This window comes from Tasmannia lanceolata, unplaced genomic scaffold (genome assembly GCF_043159265.1).
Source record: "Tasmannia lanceolata isolate RefF3 unplaced genomic scaffold, GAP_Taslan_0.1 ptg000006l, whole genome shotgun sequence".
Classification (NCBI taxonomy): domain Eukaryota; kingdom Viridiplantae; phylum Streptophyta; class Magnoliopsida; order Canellales; family Winteraceae; genus Tasmannia; species Tasmannia lanceolata.
Window position 1 is genome coordinate 38,233,826 of NW_027518683.1, and position 15,415 is coordinate 38,249,240.

General features: G+C 44.7%; 1 protein-coding gene across 1 annotated transcript in view; it reads left to right on the forward strand.

Moving 5' to 3' along the window:
- Window positions 1-10,692: 10,692 nt before the first annotated feature.
- LOC143880278 (uncharacterized) overlaps window positions 10,693-15,415 on the forward strand; it is a 39,642-nt gene continuing 34,919 nt past the window's right edge. The window contains exon 1 of the mRNA XM_077383123.1: window positions 10,693-11,803. Coding sequence (XP_077239238.1) covers window positions 11,173-11,803 — 631 coding nt within the window. The 5' untranslated portion in view covers window positions 10,693-11,172. The remainder of the gene's footprint in view (window positions 11,804-15,415) is intronic.

Below are 15,415 nucleotides of genomic sequence, written 5' to 3' on the forward strand. Positions count from 1 at the left end.
ACAAGGATTTGGAGTCTACAAAACCCAATCGTGGGTTTTACAAACCCACTTTCCATGCTTCCCCACAATCCCAAAACCGAGAGAGAGAGAGAGAGAGAGAGAGAGAGAGAGAGAGAGAGAGAGAGAGAGAGAGAACCACCAAGCAAGGGAAGAAGAAGAAGAAGAGGAAGAAGAAAAGTAAGGGGAGATTAGAGATATACCTTTCAGATTGATATCAAGTAAGTATGTCATATCTGAAATTCTCTTTTTTGGGTTTTTGCTTCAAGAATTGAAAAACCTAACTGCAGCCCTAATTTAAAAACCCTGTTTTTTTTAAACCCTGATTCAAAGACAACCAAAATTCTTGCCCAATCATCTTTCAATTCCAATTTTTTTTTACATAAAATTCTCATGAACACATCAACCTTTCAAATTTATTATCATGCCCTAGTCACTTCAATTTCAGTTTTTGCAACCCTTTAAGCCAAAAGTCGTGATCTACATGCCTTGCTTCTAACCTGCAAAATCAAAACATAGGTAAAACCCAAAACAAAGATGAAACAAAGAAGAAGAAGGAATAAAATAGAATAGAGAAATATGATACAAAAGGGGAATGTTATATTTACCCTTTTGTCCTTCCATAGACAACCCTTTTGATATATATATATATACTACTAAAAAAAACCCGTGCGATGCAGGGCCGACAAAGAACTGTATGGACCACGTCATAGGTTGATCCAAACCGTCCATTAGATGGAACACAACATAAATAGGTTGTGCCCCAAAAATCATTTCCATAGGCTGATCATAGCCCTCCAATCTATAGAGGTTTCCATAATTCCTCTTAAATCGTATGGTTAAGATCACCCTATAGATTTTTTATTAAAAAACCATAAAGGAGGTGGGTAAGATTGAAATTATGTGGCTTTAATGGGTGCCTTTGTTAAAAAGCATAAAGGAGGGGGTAGGATTAAAAATATGTGGGTTGAATGGGTGCATTAGTCAAAAAAAGTCAAAAAAGTGATGTGTAATTCTCATAGAATTTTCAAAAAATTCAAAAAATTCTCTTCTTTTCTCTTCTGCTATATATATATAATATATATATGAGAAAACGGTTCCTACACATATGTGTAGAGAGTTCTCTACACACTAGCTTAAAATACAGTGGGGGCCCACATTGTTTGGGTGATCCAAGCCATCCATTTCAAAGGCCCTCACATAGATAGGGTGTCTACAAAAAATCAGATCCATAGGATCATCCCAACCCTACGATTTGTGGAGGTAAAATGGATGTCTTTAAACCTTCACAAATTAGTCCATTTTTTGCCTCCACAGTTCGAATGGTTAGGATGATCCTATGGATCTGATTTTTTATGGACACCCTATCTATGTGAGGGCCTTAAAAATGAATGGTTTGGATCACCCAAATAATGTGGCCCCCACTGTATTTTAAGCTAGTGTGTAGATAACTTATCTACACATATGTGTAGGAACCGTTTTCTCTCTCTCTCTCTCTCTCTCTCTCTCTATCTACATATATATATATATATACTAGTAAGAAACCCCGTGCGATGCACGGGCAACAAAGAAGCAGCAACAAAACCCAGTGCATCGCAACAAAGAAGAAGCAACAATTGATCTCCTGGGTAAAAAAAAAATGGGCATGAAAATTACTACAAAATTCAAACAAACTGAAAATAAAAATAATTTATTTGTAAATAAAATAAACTTATATCCATGTTCTATGGAAAAAAATTATTTAAGCATCTAGATCATGGATTTACGTAGACAAAAAAATATAAAAAACATTGGAGTGGAACTTATGCAAGAACTTGAAAAACCATCAGCAAGTCAGCCTCCCACCCCATTTGGAGGGTTGTTGGATACTTTCTCCATCAATGAACCTGAAGAAACTAAAGCGAATTTAGTGCTGATAATTGAAATTTCACGTCAATACTGAAGTATCCCCAATCTAATAAAATAAAAATTGAGCATTCAATTTCATCACGCTTCCATGCCTCTTCAAGATCTTGCCTGCAACCTAAAAAGAACAGAGAAATTGAAATGAGTGTTCAATTTACACGTGCTTGGTTTTCATGGTTGTTAAATTAAAAAAACCTTTTGGAAGCATTCTAGGCAATTACAATTGATTGAAGTACATAAACTTGGAGGGAAACTGATGGTATAGATAGGGACTGACTTGAGTTCTTAGGTCATGAGGAAGTTCTCTTTGACGGGTTTCATTGGGAGGTTTGTCCCAATTCTCAAGCAATCCCTGTGAGCAAGAGCGATTGTTCATTTCGAATTAGGGTAGGACTCATCTGTAGCAAATCTTGCAAGGAAATTTGATTTCCCAATAGCAATATATCTAATGAGAATAATTTAGAAAAGGTAATCTTCACTTTGTTCCTATGAATAAGAAGCCAGATGATCGTTCTACATGCAAGGTATAAATCAATAGAAGCGAATATGGATAGTAATGTATCTGCACAAAGGAACATGTTAATTCTTGGAGATTACCTAATAGATGAGCAGTCAAATGTTCCCATTAATTCAGAAACCAACAATGTGGGAAAGAATATCAAGACATAAAAAAGAACACTCAATTATGCAATGAAACCCTATTGCCATTGTGCAAGTTCACCACACTAACACTCATTGCCTAACTTAAAAGACCTATTTCACACTTTTAAGCATAAAACACATGGTATTGTTATGAGAAACACTTTAAAAAACCATAGGAACTGTCATTGCATAATCACATCCAACCCCTTAAACACATTGACCAAATACCAAAAACCCAAAAAAGGGAAGAACATTTTGTTGATAAACCCATTGACCAAATACCAAAAAAGCCAAAAAAGGGAATAATATTTTGTTGATAAAAAAACTATCCCCCAACCGAACCCATATCGAGAAATCATAGCCGTCAACAACTAAAAAACACAACTCGAGAGGAACATATCTCTAGAACATATAGATAATTTTTTTAACTTTTTAAACTAAGTTTTCAAAGGTACATCAACTAACTTTTCAAAGCTTTAGAAAATAACAGAATAAGCTTTAACGAATCACTTCCTCAAGGTGACTTGAATCAGACACACTTTCAGGTTGAGTAGAGTTTTTGAGTTTCTAAATTATGGAAAATGTAAAGCCATAAACCAATAATTTCCAGTATGACATGTGGACCTCTATTATCAGATTTTCCAAAATCTTCCCTTTGTGATGACTCATGGAAGAGCCCTCCTTTAGAGGTGTTAAAGGGGCAGCATTTTGAGCAGTCATCCTTACTAACAATGAATGTGGACCTCTATTCTTCTCTCTTCTTCCCCTAATTCTTCTTCTTTCTTCTTCTCCTCAATCTCTCTTCAATACTCGTGCATCACTCGACTTCAGAACTCCCTCTCTCGCTAAGCTACCCGTCACGGAATTGGCCGACCTATGGATATGGATGTAAGCAATCGAAGGGTCTCCCACAATATCCTGAATCTCCTAAAAAAACTAGGCGAATATCCAAGCGGAACAAGAGAACCTCGGAGCCAATGGATGACATTGAGGGAATAAAGATTTGAAGAATGTGTGAAACTTTCTAGTTCTCTTCTTTTCCTATGTATGTCGTAAGCTTTAGGGCCATGGATGCGATGCTATTGCGAAATGATAGAATGAATAAATATTTGAAGCTTTGTTTCTCTAATGTGTGGATGTAATATCTATTCTTCATAATGTGATGCCTCGATTCCCTTGATGTGATGCCTAGGGTTCCGGGTATCCCAAATCTGCAAACGACCGACTTCCAGAAGAATGTCTGCACGTTTTGCTCTGTGATCTGAGCTAGAGGTTCGGCCTCCACCCACTTGGTAAAATAGTCAATGGCCACCACGACAAACACGCGTCTTCCGGAGGCTGGTGGAAAGGGGCCCAAGATGTCCATCCCCCATACTGCGAAAGGGAGTGGGCTGATGATCGGTGCCATGGATACAGCAGGTTGGTGGATGGTGGGAGAGAACTTTTGGCATCTCTCGCACTTCTTGACCAGGTCTAGAGCATCTTGCCTTAAGGTTGGCCAGTACAGGCCTCTCAGCAGCACTTCGATTGCCAGGACCTTGCCCCCTAGGTGTTCCCCACAAATCCCTTCATGCGTCTCTTGTAGGGCGTAGGCGGCTCTGCTTGGCCGGAGGCACTTTAGGTATGGAAGGGTGTACGACCTTTTGTACAGGTTCTCACCATCGAGGGAAAATCGGGCTGCTCTCTGTACTACTTTGCGGGCTTCCTTCTTCGCTTCAGGAAGCTTCCCGCTACGTAGGTACTCGATGATTTCGTCCATCCAGCACGGTTCGCGCTCGACCTGCATTACCTCGACGGTCTCACTCTCGATACTTGATTTCTGCAGAAACTCCATACATATACTTCCTAGAGTGGTGTAACCGGATGCTTCCAGCTTAGATAGCACATCCGCCTTTGCATTTTCCGTTCTAGGGATTCTGATGACCTCGAAATTTTTGAACTTGCTGGCTAACTGGCGGACCTTGGAGAGGTATTTGATCATACATTCGTCGCGGGCCTCATAGACCACTTGAATCTGGTTTGCAACCAGCTGGGAGTCACAGTACGCTTTCAGCCTTTGGGCGCTGGTCTGGACTGCTAGGTTCATTCCGGCGAGGAGGGCCTCATACTCTGCCTCATTGTTGGACGCACGGAATCCGAACCTTAAGGCGTAATCCAGAGTGAAGTTGTCAGGCCCAGTGAGAATCAGACCGGCTCCACAGCCACCCTTGCTCGAAGATCCATCCACGTACACTTCCTAGAGTGGTTCGATGGTCGATAGATCCTGCTCTGCCGGTACGGGGACAATTTCTGTTCTTACTGGTTCAGTCTCGGCTTCTGTTCGTTCCCCAGTTGTAGTTACCTTCTCCACAATCGGGGTTTGGACAGTTTCGAATTCGGCGCCCTGCTTGGGGATGGTGCATTCAACTACGAAGTCTGCCAGCACTTAAGCTTTTATGGCTGGCCTAGGCAGGTACTGGATGTCAAATTCGCTCAATTCCACGGCTCATTTTACAAGATGCCCCGAGGTGTCCGGTCTGTGGAGAACTTGCCTGAGCGGCTGATCGGTCAGGACTTTTATTGTGTGGGCTTAAAAATATGGCCTCAGTTTTCTGGCAGCCATGATCAGGGCGTACGCCAGTTTCTCAACCCGCTAGTACCTGGTCTCAGCATCGTGCAGGACCTTGCTGACGTAGTAGATCGGTTTCTGTTGGTTGTGCTCTTCTCGAATTAGCACGGCTGCCAAGGCCATGGGGCTTACGGACAGGTACAGGAGCAGCTCCTCCCCCGACTCTAGCTTTGTCAACAGCGGTGGGGAGGACAAGTAATGCTTCAGTTCCTCGAACGCAATCTGGCACTCCTCTGTCCAAGGTGCTGTCTTGATCCCTTTGACGGCGTTGAAGAAAGGCAGGCATCTCTCTACAGACTTTGAGATGAAGCGCACCAGCGCGGCCACCATCCCTGTTAGCCGTTGTACTTCTCTAATGGTTTTCAGTGGAGTGAGCTCCACCACTGCCTTGATTTTTTCTGGATTGGCCTCTATCCCTCTTTGGCTTACCATAAACCCCAAGAACTTTCCCGAGCTGACGCCGAAAGTGCACTTGGTGGGGTTGAGCTTCATGTTGTGCTCTCTTAAGACTTAATATGTTTCCCTCAGGTCGGAGACATGATCTTGCGCGCTTCGGCTTTTGACCAGCATATCGTCGACATAGACTTCCATGTTATGGCAGATTTGTTTCTGGAAGAGCTTATTCGCAAGCCTTTGATAGGTGGCCCCGACATTCTTCAGGCCGAAGGGCATGACGGGGTAACAATATGTTCCCTGATCTGTTATGAATGAGGTCTTTAGTATATCTGATTCATACATTTTGATTTGGTTGTATCCTGAGAAAGCGTCCATGAAGCTCAATAGTTCGTGACTTGCGGTGGCATCAATGAGCTGATTGATTTTCGGGAGTAGGTAGCTGTCCTTGGGACAGGCTTTGTTCAGATCGGTGAAATCAACGCAGGTCCTCCACTTTCCATTGGTCTTTTTAACCAGGACCATGTTTGCCAGCCAGTCCGGGTAATTGATTTCTCGAATGAAGACAGCTCTTAAGAGCCTCTCCACTTCTTCCTTTATCGCCTGCCGCCTTTCGAGGGCAAAATGTCTTCTTTTCTGTTTCACCGGCCTGCAGGTCGGGTCAACACCAAGTCTGTGCGTGCTGACCTCCGGGTCTATGCCGGGCATGTCAACGGGAGCCCATGCAAAGACATCTGCATTGTCTTGAAGAAACTGGGTGAAGCTATGCCGGGTGCTGCCGCCTAGAGAGGAGCCGACTTTTTCATTATCGCCTTTGCACAGAGGGATGGAGATGAGGTCTTCGGTAGGTTGGGTCCCCTAAGCTTCGTCCCTCAGATCGAGTAGCTCAATCGGCAGCGATTCCACCGCATTTTTGCCCATGAGTGCCATGGCATAGCACCCCTGGACTGTGATTGGTCTCCCCTGGCTTCTCCCACGCTGTTTGGCGTTATGAACTTCATTTTCTGCTGATATGCTGAAGCGACTGCGTGGATTAAGTTCTGGCTGGGTCGTCCCAAGATAGCGTTATAGACCGAAGTGGCCCTCACTACCAGGAAGTTGACCATCACGAAGGCTTGACAGGGTGGCTCTCCGACGAGGACTGGGAGTTCAATCTGTCCTTCCACTTTCACGACCTCCCCTGAGAAACCGAACAGATCGGAGTTTGCCGGCCTCAAACGGTCGTCACCTATCATCATTTTCTGGAAAGCATGATAGTACAGGATATCTGCCGAACTCCCATTATCGACAAGGATTTTCTTCACTTCCCAGTTCGCGACGAGCATAGTTAGTACAGGGGCGTCGTCGTATGGCAGTATCAAGTTGTCGAGATTCGCATCTGAGAAGGAGATTTCATTCTCCGCCTTCATCTTTTTGCTGCATGTGTGCACGGCGTTGACTTGACGTGCATATGCTTTTCGAGCAGCAGATGATGTGCCTCCGGCTGCTGGCCCGCCCATGATCGTGCTGATGACCCCCTTGGGCTGGGATCGGCGCGCTTTTGGCTGTGGACTGGATGGCAGAGGAGATTGATTCCGCGCGTGGGGCGGCTGTGACCGTCGAGGGCTCTGGCCCTGGAGACTCTTCTCCCTCCGTTCTCTTTTGTGGCCGTCACTTCTGACATACTTTTTCAAGTATTCCCGACCAATCAGCAGCTCGATTTCTTCCTTGAGCTGCCAGCACTCGTCTGTGTCGTGCCCGTGGTCCCTGTGGAACCGAGAGTACTTCGATTTGTCTCTCTTACTCTCCTTGGAGATCATTCCGGTCGACCACCTTACGAACTCTTCTCCTCTTATCGCGGCCAGTATGTGTCTTCGGGAGGTGTTGAGAGGGGTAAAGTTCTCTTCCCTCCTCTTGGGGGACCTCTCTCTTCTGGGGGCCTTATCATCCTTACCCTGCTCCGTAGGGTTCTTGTCTTTAGAGGTTCTCCTCTGATTGGAGTCCAGGGCCGCCAGCGTCTCTTCCATTGCTATATATTTTTCTGCTCCGGCCATCAGATCCGCCAGTGAGTGTGGGTTTTGGCGAGCCACTGACCGGTGGAAATCCTTGGATCTAGAGCCTGCGAGGAGAGCGGTCATGGCGGCTGACGGATCCAAATTCGGCACTTGGAGTGCCTCCCTGTTGAAGCGGTTGACGAACGTCTTCAGAGGTTCGTTATCCTCCTACCGCAAGGCCATTAAGGATGCTGTTGTTTTCCTTGGCCTCCGGCTGCTCATGAAATGGTGGACCAGATTGTCCCCAAAGTCTTCAAATTTGCTGATGGAGTTTGGTTTGATCCTTGAATACCAGTCACGGGCCGCACCAGTCAGTGTGGTCGGGAATGCCCTACAGAGGAAGCCATCAGATGCGTCGTGGAGGAGCATCATCGTTCTGAATGTTTTCAAATGGTCCACATGGTCAGTGGTCCTGTCATATTGCGGGACGGTTGGCATTTTAAAACCCCTGGGCGCCGGGGCGCTCATAACATCGTCGGTGAACGGTATTCTACTTGAGAACGCCCTCGCAGCAGGGCGGCTCTGCAGTGGTCTATTTCTTCTATCCTCCATAGCATCAGATCAACTCTTCTATCTGCTCGGTCCAACGACTTGTTTTTCTCCATCAATGGGCTCACGGCGGAGCCGGATTGACTTTCCGGACTCCTTCGACGAGGACGAGATTTTTCTTGCAGTGCATGGTCTTCCTGGGCTCGGTGCTTTCGTGCGGAGCGGGACCGTGACCTCCGACGGTGGTGAGGCTCTGTATGGGCATGCCTGATTCTGGAGTGTTGGACTTGCCTTGTGGAGTGGTGGGTCCGGTCTTCACCGTGGCGCGCTGACTCTCCCCTGTGGGCATTCGACCTTTCCTGTACAGGTCGTGGAGCTTTCGGAGGATGTTGGGGAGGCATTTGGAGAAGGTGTTGGTGTTGACCAACAAGAGCCGTCATCTGTTGAAAGAGAGCTTGGACTTGATCCGGAGTGGGCGTGGGATTGAGATGTTCTGAATGAGCTGGGCTCTGCTCTGCTGTGGCAGAGGGAGCAACCACCTGCGAGGCGATTCGCTCGCTCCGAGTCCTGGGAGGTAGCACGGCTCGGGTAGTCCGTGCAGTTGGTACCCGAGCACTCTTTCGCCCTGCCATTTTGTATAGGGGATTCGAATAGCTTTTAGTTCGTGGTCCCACGGATGGCGCCAATCTATTAGGCCTGAAATCGGTAACAGATACAGCAGTGACGTAAGAGCTGAGCTAGAGGACCCGAGTAGCCGAAGGAAGGAGCTGAGCCCTGCACAAGAGCAAACGAGGTCAGAAGACCAACCCGGAGTCGTTACTCCGGATAGGCCCTTCGACACTCAAGTCAGTACGAGCAGGAGTGCAGAGCGAGTTTTTAAGAGTGGTAGTTTGAGAAGCTATCACCCTCGCTTTGAGCCTTAAAAGGCCTTTTATAGAGAGAGACCTGGGTGGTTGGATTACCTACCCCAGAACAGGTGTCGACCTTTTACGGGTTCAGTTTTACCTTCTCTTAGGTAATTACCAGACTGCCCCTGGGCTGACGCTGGACTCGTGGTGGACCATCCTCTGCTGTTTTTCGTACCCCATCAGACACCACCATCGCACAAAAGTTGGACATCAAGTCGATGCAATTTTATTTGTAACCCAGCCTTTCATTTTATAGAGGTAAAATATTTATCAGATGAAGGTATTAGCAGCCAAGAAAGGTTGGACCACACAATCATTCCAAGTCATCAATTATACTAATTACTAAATTTGCAGCCAGCCACGTTAGAATAATGAACTTCAATCACTCTATGATGACGTAAAATATCTTTGCCAGGTGGCACAAAAAAACAGGAACGGAAGAAAGGTATTTGGGTAATTTGATAAAGGTCAGTGGTATGTGCACTCCCGTTTGTGCGAGTGAGGTAGGACTCTCCCAATTATGTGTGTCGTTTGAGTGGGTTTAATCTGGGATGGGACCACAAAGTCACGGCACAAACCGTAGAAATTTTAATTTTTGGGGAGTGCTGGACTGAAGGGCGTCGGTGCAAAAATCTAGTGAAAGGACACCCCCATTGGTTGAATTTTCCCCATCAGTTGAACTTCACTTTGGGGCAGTGCATTTATTTAAATGAACGTTGGTGAAGTTCACAATGGGGCGCCTGTTCACCAGATTTTTGCAAGGCGTCCTTCAATCTAGCATTCCTTCAATGCACAGACGCAAACTCTAGCAGATGCGAATCTGGTAAATGGTAATTGTAAACAAACAACACTAAGAAATGTTGATCGTGTGTTTTTACTTTGATTTTCTTACTTTTTGGTGCATCATAACGGGAAAAAAAAAAATGAAAACAAATTTCCATAGAAAAAATTTCCATGGAAAAAAATTACGAGGTCTAGTAGGTTTGTAATTTTTTTTCTTAAACTTTTTTTATTTTGACAAAATAAATTTATAAAACATTAATCAAATACTAGAAAAATCATTTTTCACGGAAAACATATTTTTATAATTATTTCATAGAAAAAAAAATCTACTGTCCAATAGGCTTGGACTTTTCTAACTACCAAAAAAACCAAAATCGATGTAAATGCATGCTTGGCCACCCCAAGTGTAAATTCCTGGCTCTGCCCCTGCCCACTATGACATAGTGGGTCCCACCTTTGTTTGATCCAAACCATCCATTTAATATGAGTCCCCTTAGATCTCATAGGGCCCAAAAATCACGCCAATCATGCAACTATAACCCACAATAATGGTTCCCTTCTGTTTTTTAGGCGTAATTTTTGGGCCTTATAAGATCCAAAGCAAGTCCCATCAAATAGACGGTTCAGATCAATCAAGGTGGGACCCCTGTATTAGTGAGCGCACTGCATTGCATTAAAATGTAGTGAACTGTTCCTTTACCAAAATCCAAAAGTTTTGGCTCTTGATATTGGCCCTACCTTTTAGATAATTGCAAAAACTCAGCTTGTCTTTTCTTTTTTAATTGGCTTATGAGTTGACAGCTGTTTAAATGGTAAAATACAAGATGAGTTGGTGCAATTATAAAAAAACCGTACTAAATTACCGTCGGGCGTATACACGCAAGCCGTATATATATATATGTACGAAGCGACGATAGGAATTATGACACCGTTTTTGTCATTTTCTCTTTCCCTCTCTCCATCCCTCTGTAGGAAAAGTGCGAAAAAGAAGAAAAGGTCAGACAAGTAGGAACCGGAACTTTTCTCCATTTGCAGAAAGAGACGCAGTCACGTTGAAACGCTTTATGCTCTTCCTCAGGAAAGAATAAACCCTAGATTTTGAGATCGCATGCAGCTGTCGACTTATCAAACAGGATATCTTGATTTCCGAGCTTCTTTTTCTTGTTTTTCTAACCTCGAAAGAACGATCGAGATTAGAGTTTCCGTTCATCTTTCTTTCGGTTGGAATTCCGTGTATTTTCATTGGAATTCCGTGTATTTTCATTGGAATTCCTTTAAATCAGCGTTGGGGGAGGCGTTGCCACAGATTCTTTAAGGTTAGATTTCTGGTTTTGCTTGATTTCTAGGGCGAATTTGTGGACTTTTTGTTGTTGTTGTTGAGTTGGAGGTTAAGACTTGGGCCAGTTGTAGGAGGATGGATACATCTGGTACCAATTCGGACGCGTACAGAAATTCATCAGGCAGTAGCAGCTCGAGAAGATATGGGGTACAATTTTCAGCCGCGAATTTCATCCAGGCACCCCTATCCGCGCTGTTGGAGTATTCAGGGATTCTCCGAACACGGTCGAGTCATCAAGAAAACGAGAGTCTGATCAGTGGAGGAATTGGTAACCAAGTGCAGAGCCGGTTGGATGATTCCGGTGCGGGCGGGGAGGTTTCCATAAGGATTATAGGTGCTGGTGAGCAAGAGCATGTGAGAGCTGGCCCACCGTCACCGGTTGGTCAGGGGAGGAATGGGGATTCTGGGGAGAATGGTGGTTCTGTTGAGCAGGGTGTTGGGACAGTGATGGGGTCAGATAGACAGGTAGATGGTGGGAATGAAGGGGGGAATGGAGAGGGGGCTTCTTCGTCATCGTCATTGATCTCACCTGCTGCTTCTCCTAATGGTAGTGTGGATGGGGAGGCAGGGAATGGCGTGGGAGGTAATAATAACAGGGATTCTTCGTACCAGAGATATGATATTCAACAGGTGGCGAGATGGATCGAGCAGATTCTTCCATTTTCTCTGCTCCTGTTGGTTGTATTCATTCGGCAGCATTTGCAAGGTATTCATTTGATATCTGTTTTGTTCTGTGCTCATAGCATTGATTATATTGATCTTATTATTCTCAGAGTGATCTCATAGCGAGTAGGGAACATCTATATGTCTATATGTTTATGTAACGCTTTTATTTAAGGTGAAATTATTTAAAAAGACGGTTGAACTTAACATATATTACCTACACGTTAATGAGTGCCTGAAGTTCAATGCTTTTAATGGGGTGTAATTTACGCCTATAAATAGAATATGGGCATCTTGTCCATGTGCTTAGGTATTGATGCGCGTGGTAGTATCAAACATGGAGGTTTCAGACACATGAACTTGGCAACACTGGTATGTATATGTTCTTCTTATTAAAAATGTTGAATGAAATATTATTAGATTAGAATATGAGATAGGTGTAAGGTAGAAAAGAATGTGTCCAACTGTGTTATGATTAGTATACTAGTATGTGGTTTGGCTCCAAATGGAAACAATAGATTTGCAGAAGTATCTCATCAGTGAGTTACTCAATCTGCTAGACTGGGAACTGGGTCCGTTTTCCCAAGCTTTTATGTGCCTAGGCAAACTGACCTTCTCTCTCTCTCTCTCCCCTCTCATCTTGGTCGAGGGAAGCTTTGAGCTTCTCATTTGCATGGTGGAAGCTGGTGGCCTTTCTAAAGGTTTCAAGCTAAGTAAAACCGCTCAAAATCGACCTAGAATTTGTGTATTACCTTGTAATATTTGGCAATGATAGTGCAGGAGAAGAGTGCAATTTAAAATGACACCAAGGTGTCTTGGGGAAATATCTAGACTAAAAATGAATGTTGGAAAAAGCCAGGTTGTTAAGGTTCAAGGAGATACACTCAAGGAGCACCACTTTAAGCCCACATCTTCTGATCTGCCTGCATCTCGTGTTATCCGAACACAAGGCCCTTAAGCCTTGCACAACTTTATTCAAGTATGACGCATGTGTATGACCCTGTACAAGTTTGTGTATGACCTTGTAAATATTTTGTCGTCAAGCTTTGAGCTTCTCATTTGCATGGTGGAAGCTGGTGGCCTTTCTCAAGGTTTCAAGCTAAGTAGAACCGCTCAAAATCGACCTAGAATTTGTGTATGACCTTGTAATATTTGGCGATGATTGTGCAGGAGAAGAGTGCAATCTGAAAATGACAGCAAGGTGGCTTGGGCCAATAGCTAGACGAAAAATGAATTTTGGAATATCTAGACTAAAAATGAATTTGGGAAGAAGCTAGGTTGTTAAGGTTCAAGAAGATATTCTAAAGGAGCACCACTTTAAGTCCACTTCTTCTGATCCTCATGTATCTCGGGTTATCTGAACACAAGGCCCTAAAGCTTTGTGCAAGTTTTGTCCACGTACGAGGCATGTCCTTTTTTTTTTGGAATGGTTGCAAATTTAATTCAAAGGCAAAGGGGAAGACCGAGATGGTCAACCTGAATAACAACATAAAGAAGCAATAGAGAAAATAAGGAACTGAAGATCCTTGCCTTTTGCTATCACTTGGCACATCTGGAGGGAGCAGAACAATCGAATCTTCATGGAAACATCTAGGGGTTGGTTCCATATTGCCACCGTTATAAAAATTGCAATTATCTCATGGGCAAAGGGATTCCTTACTCCGTAGGCAACATCCTACAAAAAATGGACTGTGGTTATCTCGGAGAAGAAAATGAAGGTGCTGATCACACCGAAATGGGAACCTCCACCCGAAGGGTGCCTCAAGTTCAATTTCGACGGAAGCTCCTATGACAATCCGGGTAATGCGGGCATCGATGGCATTATTTGGGATGAAAAGGGTAGTGTCATCATGTCCTTCTCCGGTCCGGCTAGGGTTTGTGACGCAAACGAAGCTGAAGCGCGTGCACTTCTTTTTGGTTTGAAGTGGTACACACTACACAACTTGGGCCCACTGATTATTGAAGGAGACCCTGCTAATGTGATTTCCTTGGCTTCAAATAGGTGCCCGGGCCCCTGGCGCATTGCTTCCATTCTGGACGAGATCAGGGATCTTGTCCGCACTTTACATCTGCAGTTGACTCACATGAGGCGCCCCGCCAATGGTGAGGTGGATGGACTTGCTAAAGTGGGTGTCGGGCATTCGAAGCCTTGTGTCACTTTCAACGCTGAGTGCTTGGGAAATTTTTAATTTGCTTATGTGTATCGTTGGAACTTGGCTTCTGTTCGTATATACAAATGTAAGGGGGACATCTTGTCCCCACACTTTTGTAACCTGTTTTGAATTATGAAATGAAATGGGAGTGTTATCTTTTCAAAAAAAAAAAACCGAAGAACAACAACACAATGGGTCAAGGAGGCATAAAGTCAAACATCTCCAACCCCTGCTTCCCAGCCCCTTCCTCGGCTAGGCGATCGGCTAGACTATTGGCTGATCTCTTGATATGAGAGAATATGATTGACGATCCTTCTACTAGGTCTTGAATCTTGTCGAAGTACTGAGCAAATCTCCAAGGGGGATAGTAGAACCTCTGAGATATCGAATGACATGGAGGGAATCTCCGTCCTCTATCACCTTGTCGTGGCAATCTTTATCCAAGAGTTTTATCCCCTGATGTACTGCTCGAACTTCTGCCTCTCTTGGATTTGCTATCCAATAGGCCCTGAGAGGGCCCAAATGACTTCGCCCATAGAATCTCTAAGGGTGCCACCAATACGAACCGTCGAAGTATGAGGCATATCCATGCGATGCAAGAATTCGTAAAGTCTCATGCTCTGATTGTCCAAGGCATAAACTCATGCCATGAGCTAATCTGTAGGACCAAAGATTCTGCAAAACATCTAAAGCCAACTGGAAGTGAGGTCAACTCTAAACACGCTGATGCTTCGTTAAGTCCTTTGACACGACCTCACCGAGAGCCAATGTACAAGACTCTAGCATGCGTTCACATGTCTAGCTCGGATAGACAAATTCTACCAAGGTACGAGATACGGCTTGTGCCACGCCCTAACCCGCCAAGCTTGAAGGCTCGGTCATCCAAGATGCTGCGCCTCTTTACATTTTCCTTGGTGAAAAACCCTGGGGGCATCCCAGCATTTTGTATGCTAAGGCCAGTCTGCTCTAGTGCAAGGCCCTGAAGGTCCTACACACTTGATACGGCTTTTGTTTTCATACATGCTCACGGACTACAAGCCACTCGAGGCCACTTGTGTTACTAGCTTGCCCTTGTGTGCACCACTTTAAGTGCATTTGTTGTGATACGCCTGCATCACAAGTAATCCGAATGCAAGGCCCTCAAGCCCTGTGCAAGTCTATCCAAGTACGAGGCATGGCATGTCCATGCCACACACGGATCCGCTAAGTCTCACGACCTGGTCGACAAGGTAGAGACCTATGCTATGAACTAATTCGTCAGACCAAAGATCTTGCATAGCATCTTAAGCTAATTCGAGGTGAGGCCAAGTGCTAAGCCTATGACTTGGGCGCTCAAGCCACTTTACAAACTAAGAGCCACTGGGCAAGACATAGCATGTGTCCACCTGTCTTGCTCTGATAGCTAAAGCCCACCAAGGTATGAGGCACGAATAGTGCCTTTCCCCAATCTGCCAAGCTTGAAGACTCGATCATCCGAGGTGCAAACTTGCACAAGGGACCAT